The sequence below is a fragment of the Austrofundulus limnaeus genome, unplaced genomic scaffold, assembly GCF_001266775.1.
Source record: "Austrofundulus limnaeus strain Quisiro unplaced genomic scaffold, Austrofundulus_limnaeus-1.0 Scaffold180, whole genome shotgun sequence".
NCBI lineage: Eukaryota > Metazoa > Chordata > Actinopteri > Cyprinodontiformes > Rivulidae > Austrofundulus > Austrofundulus limnaeus.
Window position 1 is genome coordinate 212,287 of NW_013952582.1, and position 10,103 is coordinate 222,389.

The 10,103-nt window shown below is 36.1% G+C and overlaps 2 protein-coding genes across 2 annotated transcripts in view; one reads left to right on the plus strand and one right to left on the minus strand.

Annotated features, from left to right (window-relative positions):
• The window catches only part of LOC106524245 (glutaminase kidney isoform, mitochondrial), a gene marked incomplete at its 5' end in the record, with an annotated part of 18,030 nt that extends 15,305 nt beyond the window's left edge, over positions 1–2,725 (plus strand). The window contains 4 exon segments of the mRNA XM_014017970.1: positions 72–133; positions 1,381–1,457; positions 1,582–1,645; positions 1,733–2,725. Of these exon segments, the coding sequence (XP_013873424.1) occupies positions 72–133; positions 1,381–1,457; positions 1,582–1,645; positions 1,733–1,889 (360 nt within the window).
• Positions 2,726–4,006: 1,281 nt separating this feature from the next.
• On the minus strand, positions 4,007–7,902 carry spryd4 (SPRY domain containing 4). The gene is made up of 2 exons (XM_014017971.1): positions 7,743–7,902; positions 4,007–4,981 (listed from the first exon to the last, which is right to left on the minus strand). The coding sequence occupies exons 1-2, from the start codon at positions 7,873–7,875 to the stop codon at positions 4,440–4,442; spliced, it is 675 nt and encodes a 224-aa protein (XP_013873425.1). The 5' UTR covers positions 7,876–7,902; the 3' UTR covers positions 4,007–4,439.
• Between the last annotated feature and the right edge of the window lie 2,201 nt (positions 7,903–10,103).

The window sequence follows — 10,103 nt, forward strand, 5'->3', positions numbered from 1 at the left end:
TATATATATACTGTATGTATATGTATATTAGAAATGAGTCCCTCAGTTAATCATTTTATTCAATCCATTAGAACAAGTCAGTTGTGAACCTGATGTTTGCAGCGTACAGCGGAGACGTCTCTGCCCTGAGGAGGTACGTAGAAACAAAACCACCTTCACCAGAAAACTGAAATTATAAATTTCACGTTTTGGTACATAGATACTTAACTTTGTATTGTTCATGTGATTCTACAGACAGTGAATTTTTATAAAGACAGATAAGGAATTATTGAATGAAAAGTTTATCAGCATTAGTAAAGCTTCATAATTATGTCACTAGTTTAATAAGTAAATATGTGTTAGGAGTCTATATATCTACCATCCATCCATCCATCCATCCATCCATCCATCCATCCAAGTTGAGTCAAGACTCAGGACATTACTTTATTTAAGAAACAAAAGGGAAACTTAAATATCTGAATATTCCAGCAAGTAATCTTTGGATATGTCCAGAACATGGCCACCATCTTGAAAGCCTCCGTATTGGATCTTATTGTTTTTTCCAATGGGAAGTGGGTCATGTAGCATATCAAAGAAGACCAGAGTTGTCTCAGAAATGGATGGATACAGTCAGATTTACAATATCTTCTGCTGCAATAAAGTTAGTAACAAAGAAATTTGCAACAGCAAGAGGGAATGTTGCTGTGATGCACAGCTTATTTGACATGTTCAGTGTGCTGTCCCTGGTGCTGAACATAGAGCTTATCTGTGACGAACAACAAAAGTTTTGAACTTTGTGTTCCTAACTTCTGAACTACAAGAGATATCACACACCTAACTGCCCCGATCCATTTCTGAGACAATGCTGGTCTTGTTTGATATGCTGCATGAACCCCCTCCCATTTGAAAGTTTGGACTTTGATCCAGTATGGAGGCTTTTAAGATGGTGGCCATGTTCTGGACATAGCCTAAAAGATAGATCCCCTCACCCATTACTGTCTGGAGTATTCAGATATTATTTTTACCTTTTGTCTCTGAAATAAAAGGGTGTCCTGAGACTTTTGACTCACCCTGTAGTCAAAAAATAAATAATAGTTATCACACTTCACTAAACAACACTAAAAGTACTACAGATAAACAGAACCATGTTTTCTTCTTTCTTTAACAGCAACACTGTTATCAGTTCTCTTAACTCACTTCAGTACAGCCACATATTTGTATTTATAGTTACGGATAATTACTATAGTACTGTACAGTATACTGTACCGTCCTTTTTGTCCAGTCCAGCTTTTTGTTAGAGGTATTGATGCTGCTCATCTCTACATAGAACAGCCTGTGATATCATCTTTCAGTCACCTCAGGTTCAGTAAATGTCTGCATGTGTTCCTCCTCCGTCTGCAGGTTTGCCCTTTCAGCCGTGGACATGGACCAGAGGGACTACGACTCTCGCACGGCACTCCACATCGCTGCTGCAGAAGGTGACACTCTTCACCGCTGTCGTCTTTGGCATTTATAAGAGTTGATAAAAGACAGCACTTGTGTTACGACAATATAGATTTCTGCTTTTTGTGCTTTGATATTAGTAACAAAGTTTCTCTGCAGGTCATGAGGAAGTTGTAAGGTTTCTAATTGAAATCTGTAAAGTGAATCCTCACGTTAAAGACAGGTAGGAATTCAGGTATAAACCTGTTCTGATTCTGACTCGTTCCGACTCGAACAGCCGATCCATCTCCTTATTCTGTCATCTGATCAGATGGGGCAACACACCTCTGGATGACGCCATGCAGTTCAGCCATAACGCTGTGGTTTCAGTCCTGCAGAAATACCAGAGCGTGTTCAACGATAGCCAATCAGCCGGCGGCACAGATGAGCAGAAGACCGCACTGGACTTGATGAAGGAAACTCTTTAAACCTCGTGTCATCAGGAGGGTTTGTTCTGCAAACCTTTCTCTGAAAGGACACTAAACAACTGAGAAAACCTTTGAATTATTTTTTTATGAAAGTTGTCACTTTTTTCCTGTGCTTAAGAGCATAAATTTAGGTGTCTGAAGTCACTAACTATTCTAAAATTTGCCTCCAAAACAATCCGATCTTTTAGCTCCACATACTTTATGGTTTACGTCTTCACTGAGAAACCTAATGACTGAAAACTTTGATTCTTTTTTACTTGTCATTAAATACAAAGTTATAGAAAAGCTATTAGCAAGATAAACGGTTTCGTTTAAAATGACCCTGGTTAAAAATTGAGCTGAGAACTTGCCATGACTGTGATGGATGGCTGCAGTTTACTGATCCGCAGGTATTTATGATGAACACCTGAGTCAGTTTCACAGACTGGACTTTCAAGGCTGAACTGCTCACAGCTAAAACACGGACCCTCAAACTGTAGAGAATTTAAAGGTTTTTGAGGATAAATGGTGCTAATTTATCGAAGGCACAGATTTGATCTGTCTGACAGAAAAGCTGCAGATTTTCTTTCAGGGATTGTTTTGTATAATTTGTGTATTTTGGGGCTACAGGATGATGTCATTTCGCAGGAGGGGAGGTCTGCGGTTCAAGCATTCAGGAGAGGCAGGAGGTGGGGGAAAGTGTCTTACTTGGTCTCAGTTAGGGGAAAAAGGGTTAAAATATTTTATATATGTGATTTATGTCTGTAAAGTTTATTTAGACCAAAGCCTGTTTTTAGATATCAAATTGTAAAATGTATGTCGTTTTCAAATGTAATAAAATGTATAATTATTTTAAATGCTAAGTGCAGCTTTGGATACACCAAAGACTTAGTCAATAAATGTAGAAAGGCAATACAATAGGCAAAATGTTATAATTAATAGTAACCACCATGATTTGCCTTGTGTGGAAATATAAAAACTGTCTTTGATAGATCATTTCAATTAGGATGTAAATATCTAAAATTTATACTTAGCACAAAAAGTAAGAACATTTTGTTGTAACAATGCTTCTTGGCAATAAATCCTATGATTGGCAGGTACCAGAAGCTCAAAACAAGTGTCAATAGCAACAGCAAAATAAGTTGTTTGGCTTATATATATATATATATATATGAGGATAAAACCTGTAACTGTTTGGGCCAAAGTGAATTATCCCTTTATTGAACATAAAAGACAAATTCTTACTTTTTCTTTAATACTAATCCAAATATGGAATACATTATAAAAAATGCTTTTTGAAGTATTCAAACTTGTCCTCACACAATCTTTGAAGCACAAATTAATTTAAATCTACTAAAAACAGAAATTAAAACATTTAAAAATCCTGTAACAGGATGGAAAGTTTTTTTTTCATGCTGGTAAAATTTTCCCAGCTCATTTACTTTTACGGAGACCCTGAACCTGAAGGGTCACCGGGGGATTTTTTTCTTTTGCCTTGTCAAGGTCATAGTAGTTTTGTACTAACTGTATATAATAAAACTTTTATTTTGAAATATCTGGTTATAGAAACAGGATGTTAGGGAGATTGACTAAGATATTGTGTGGCTGCATACTAGATTAAGTATCTTTATTATATACAGTACATAAATAACTTAAAGCACAGCTGTGATATGCTTATGCCAAAGCTGAATTAAAGTAACTCTTGTATAAAGACGAACGTGAATTTATTAATAAACTGGCAGGAGGCACAACAGTAATAAACAACTTTTGCAGTTAATGCAAAAATAAACAAATAAATAAATAAAATCCTCTGAAGTCTCTTTCTAAACTTACATTGCCAAACTGTTTTTGTTTTGTGAAACAAATATTAAAAAAACAAGGAAACCAGATTCATAACCTACATGTAAATAATGGCAAACATTAAAGGTGCTGCCTCAATATGATCTTTTTACCAGCAGAGGTTTTAAGAACCTGCAAAATCTTAATATTCAAAGGGACATTTTGATCAGCATTTCTAAAAGTTAGTGACAACTAATTACTAATGAAAATTACCTGCATTTTATCAAATCTGCACAGTTTCTGTACAAAGCTTTGTTCACTGTAAATAGCATTTTGCTTTGAAAAAAATGTTGAAACTATTTAACTGAATGTATTTTATTAAACAATACATGAAGAATATGACATTGACAGATGTTTTGTGCTGATTTGAGCTTAAAGTTAGAAATGCCACAACGTTCAGTGTAAAAAGACCCTGGCAGGTCCAACCACACACACAGTTAGTCTGAGGTAAAACATGCAGCTCAAACAACAAACAGTCTTTGTTACAAAAAGACAAGATCAGATGTCTTTGAGGTTTGATCTCCTGCTCAGAATGATTTGGCATCATGATGATTAAAGAGCACAGAGGGAAACCATCAGCTTCATGAAGCTTTAAATGATTTCCTTTGAAGATATTGCTTTTTTTTTCCTGAACAGTTCTTTGATCACAATTCCTGATAAGAGCCATCAAAGATTACAAACCCAGTCCAGTGACCCCGTAAGACCAAAACACATGATCTCTGTTGATCCTGATCACTTCAGGCCCTCAGGTTCCTCCAGACCAGAGTGTGTGAGCAGCTCCCCGTCCCACAGTCCAAACGCAGGGCAGAGGGAAGAACTGAACTGAGCTCTGAGCGAGTGAATGATCCGGGGCTTCTCAATGTCCACCAGAGCCAGGAGGCCCGCTTCGTAGTCGAGCAGGATCCCCACTCGGTCTGGCTTTCCCACCAGGGTAACTGGAACCATCTTGCCGTTGGTCATGGCGAACCACTTCCTCTGAGCGTAGCCGAACACCCAGGACGAGCTGTTGGTGCCGACGCACTCGTCTCTGGACATCAACGCCTCCGCCACCCCCACGCGGAACTCGTGGGACTTCTTGACCGTGACCTCCCAGTAGTGTCGCCCGCCGTCGAGCCTCGTGTCGCCCAGCACCACGGCCCACTCCTTGAAGCGCTCGGGGTTGTCCTGGACCTGGGTGGGGTCTAGGCCCAGAATGCGGTAGATGATGCCGGTGTCTTTCTTGAAGAGGTCCAGGCTGCTGTGAGCCGTGCGCTCGTCCAGTCTGAACTCCACGCCTACAAAGAAACACAAACAGAACTTTTGTCTTTTAGTAAATATTTTAAATGTTTGTCCAGAGTCTGTATGCATCAGCCACCACTGAAGCCAAGAAAGCTTTTTGTCTGTTGTTCTTTTGTTGGTTGGGACCGTAAGCAAAGCATCTCATGATGGGATTGTACAGAAACGGTCTATGGCATAATAATTTTATCCACCTCTACCACTGATTAATTTTTTAACTCTAGCCAATTAAAGATGGCGGCCACAGCCAACTGACATTAGAAAACACAAAAAGGACTCAAATCCAATCAGTTTTACAGACCTTGTGCTAAAATTTGCTGTGGTTGCAGCTGAGAGTCAACTGCTCCCAACCTGGGGGACCAGAGTGAACAGTGGGGACCCAAAGCCTTGTCTGCTTTAAGGTTGTGAAAAAAAAAATCAATTTATTGTTTTTAAATCACCAAGATAAGTCCACTTGAATAATTAAAATTCTGTATCACTGATTTTTTTTCCCTTTTCTAAATAAACATTTGTAATTATTCATTTGATTCTTTTACTATTTTGATTAAGAGATAAATGTTGAACACCTCTTTAACCAGTGCTGAATAAAGTACCACAAAGTGATACTTGAGTAAAAGCACAAGTATCTTACCAAAAAATTACTTTGGTAAAAGTTAAAGTCTTCTTTAAGAATATTATTTGAGTAAAAGCCTTAAAGTATCTGATGTTTTTGTACTTAAGTATTAATAGTCAAAGTATTGCTATAAAATGAGCCGTTAGATTTTCTGTAACGATGTTTATTAGGAGGTGACCTCCCCAAAAAATGTAGAAATAATTGTCATTTTAAAATTAATTTATGTTGAATTTAGGATGCGCTAGTCTGTTTCAGTTTATATACATATATCAAGGCTGCTCAAAAAACTTTTCCCAAAATGAAAATCTATTTGAGGGCGGCAGCCAAATACAGTAATATAATTCATGAAATACAAATACTTTTAAGTACAGTCTTTTTATTTTAATGATTATGTCCTGCTGGAGTGTGAAATGATTTGTTTGTGTACAAACTAATACAGTACCAGAGTTTTATATATTTATACTTCAACAACAATTAAATTCACTCTGTCTAGGAGGCACAATTTACATGGATAGTTTTTATTTATTACAATAACAATCTGGAATGAAAACAAGCAAAGATGAAATAAAAGTAACGACTTTCCTCTTTTGCCTTTTTTAAAAATGTAAGGAGTAAAAAGTACAGATAACTGTGTGAAAAGGTAAGAAGTAGAAGTAAAAAGTAGGCTGAAAAATAATTACTCAAGTACAGATACCCAAAAGTTCTACTTAAGTACAGTGTATGGTCATCTAGGGGTGGAATAAACAGTTCCACCTGTCTTTGAGGTGACCACTACAACAGTAAAGAAGTATTTGTACTTAATTACTTTACAACTCTGTCTTTAAGAGAAGTGGGGAGTGGCGAGGCACTGGAGGGGGCTCAGCTTGGCTTAGAAGAAAGGAAAGCTTTGAGTAAAAGAGGTTGAGAACCACTGATCTACAACACAAACTCCTGGTGCTTAGAGCAAGATATTTGCTTTAGGGACACATATGCTTTAAACTCTTCTTTTTCACATTTAAATAAATCAGTTGGGGTCCTTATAAAGTGGAACTGCAATGATATGGTCTGAATTCCTCCTTAAGCCCCTCTTTCAGCCCTTTTCTGAGGTGTCTCTGATCGACTCGTTTTGATGCTGTCTCTTTAAATCCAAACAAGACGCTTCACACCCACAGCTAATTAAGAGTAGCAAACACAAAAATGTTTAGAACTCATTTAGTTTTACTGTTATTGAGGTAAAATTTGATGTGGTAGTAGATGAGTCATCCCCATCACATTCTGAGTGTCATCTTTGTGCACAATGTTACCAAAATAACACTTTTGATCGTTCTCAACCACAGACGATCTCAGTCTAAAACACTGGCATTAAAGATGGCAGCATGCATCTCTTTGAGGAATTTAGTGATTTGTTTGTAAAGCCCTTTGAATCAAGGTTTACCAGAATATTTGTCTTTCGCAACATTCCATAGGGGGAAAAAAAGCTGTTGTTTTAAGTACTGATATGTGAGGTATTCCTGTTACAACATGTTGTGTGGGATAAACGTTTAGATCCAGACACGAGAAACATGAGCCTTCAGATGATAACACTGATAGACTGATGTTTTCAGACTGCTGCTGTTTATGCTTTAGTTAAAAAAGGGAGAAAATATGTGACAATTTTTCATCCAGTAGAAAACGCTGTCATTTCTTATTCAGCTTGTTTCAGTAAAAATGTAAATCTTGTTTGCTTTTGTATATGTTATGATTTTTGGTTTTTGCTTAAAATGAAAACGTGCATACATGCATCCAATATCGGACAGTGTTCACTTCACTTCGTCTGTGATTTCGGACATAAAAGTTTGCATTGTGTTATTGCAGTGAACCATAGATGGATAAACTCATATTTCAGCTCAAAAATCCATTAAAACGCTAATTAATTGTTTATCCATAAAAAAAATCATTTCAAAACAGTTTGCTTGTTAGTGCCAGCTGAAATTCAATTTGTTTATTCTTTGTTTCTAAGAAGGACAGACTGTAAAAAAAAATAAATAAATAAATAAATTAATCCCAGTAAAAATAAATCTGTCATCAGCTGTCCGGCTCAGCCGCCTCACAGCGCTTTAACCACAGACTGACCTCTGAGGTGCGGAATTCAAAGCTAACATTTTTTTATTATCTTTTATAAAACTCACGGTTCCTGGTCGAGGAGGAGATGAAGCACGGCCTGGCTGGCAGGCTGACAGCCCGCCTGTGTCTCGCTGACAGGGAGGACAGAGTCCGTCCTGCCAGGCGACAGAAACGAGCAACACTGACGGGCATCGCCATGTTGACTGAAGCTGCTCACGTGTCGCTGCTTCTGCATGAGAAGAAGCTTCTCCGCGCTCTGCTGCCCCCCGAAGGCCGGGAGGAGAACCACACCACCCACCGTGCACCATGGACAGTTACAGCTGAAAAACTCCTTGGTAAGCACAGCAATTAAAAATAAAACTACACAATTCGTGTTTAAGGTCCGAAATCAAAAACTTCCACACAATATACAGGAAATGTTTGGTGACAGAGAGGGGGGTTATAATTTAAGAGGTGAAGGACATTTTAAAAAACAACATATTAGAACAACCAGGAAGAGTTTTTGTTTATCAGTGTGTGGAGTAAATGTCTGGAATGGATTGAATGATGAGTTAAAAAAAATTACAAATGTAAAACAATTAAAAAAACTCATTAAAGCAGAGCGCATTTCAAAATATGCTATATAAGATGTTTAATGTTCAATAGTCTATAATGTAATTGATGATATAAATAGTACTCAAAATAATTCTACATAGTTAAACATGATGTAAAATGGAAACAAGTTGTCTCTTTTTGATGTTCTGAAAGTTAATTGATAATACATTGACAAGTAGGAAATGGGCAGGACATTATAAGATGTRTCTTCTACCTGCTCCTTTTCCAACAGAAAATATAAAATTTTGCATGACACACGGGCAAAATAATTTGTATTACATTTTATTTCTTAAGTTTGTTTCATTCTATTTTCTTTTCTTTTTGATTGTTTTAATGTCTGTTCGAAATAAATAAATTAAATAAATAAATAAATAAATGAATAAAACTAAATACAATGCAAAAAATGTATGAAACCGTGCACAGAGACGAATGTGTTTACAAAAACCACTTGCTCAACATTTAGAATTTGATAAAATAATACAAAAGTTGATGAGTAACTGTTAATCTTTCAAATAAACAGCTTTTAAAATTAAAAATAGCTTGTTTTTTCTTGATCTCTATGAGTATACTTTACAACAAGTATCAAACTCAGTTACAGAACGAAGCAAATATTCAAAACTTGGTTCAAGTCAATGGATAATTTCTGTCAATATTTACAGAAAAACAATTGACCTTTTCCAAATTATTTTAACAGCATTAGAACATACATAACCTAACGGATAAAGAAAAAAATTCTGAAGAAAGACACATCATTTGCATTAATTTCGTATGACTAACTCTCTAACAACTTTTTCATTCATCATATCTCAGAGATACATTTTATCACAATCCAGCAAATCATGTACAAAAAAGAAAAATGAAGATCCACATTAAAAATCCAGTTATTTGAAAAAAATATGGAGAGAATACAAAAAATATAAAGTTGATCCCGTGTTGCTCTTTCCACACTAAAATCAAACTTTACTGAAAAAATCAAAAAAATTTCTTGTCATGAGATGAATTAACTGTGTCAAAAAAACTATTTCACATTCAAAGTATTACCTTTGGCATCAGATAAAATGATAAGGGCCAGGTTTGGCCTGCGGGCCTTGTGTTTGACACATGTCCTTTACAGTCTAAACACTTTACATGTTGAGAAAGAAAGATATTCTTTGTTTTTAGACAGAAAGTGTAATATTCAGGTCCAACTATCATTTTGATGATGAATGTCCTCTCTGATTCAAGTTGAGTTTGATCATTTTACAACACAAAAAAGGACAAAATATAGTTTATCTCCAAATTACTGAGCTTTGGCTTATTTTTAGCTTTGATCGTGTTCAACCATAAATAATACAAAAAAGCAACAAACAAAAAGGGTAAAGAAATACACGGGACATTTTGCAAATTTTGTAGCAAGCAGGAGACAATGTTTTATTTCCAAATTTCAGAAACAACAATTATAAATATATAGTTTTATATTTTATAGCAAAGGAAATTACCAAATAAACATTTTAAAAATACAGTAAAAATGTTTTTTTCTTTTTTACACCAAATTTAGCAATTACTTTAATAAACTTGCCTCAGATAATATATGGCTCTTTCATCCTTAAAAGAAAAGCAATTATTCACACAACTGCTCAATGAGCTACTTGCTGTAATTGTAATGTTGAAGCTGTCCTTTTCACAATAGGATACTTAATGGAACAGTATAATTTGATGCATTGTGCATGGAAAATGGAAAAAAAAGCCTTTTAAACCTGAATCAGAGAGAGAGAGAGAGAGAGAGAGAGAGAGAGAGAGAGAGAGAGAGAGAGAGAGAGAGAGAGAGAGAGAGAGAGAGAGAGAGAGAGAGA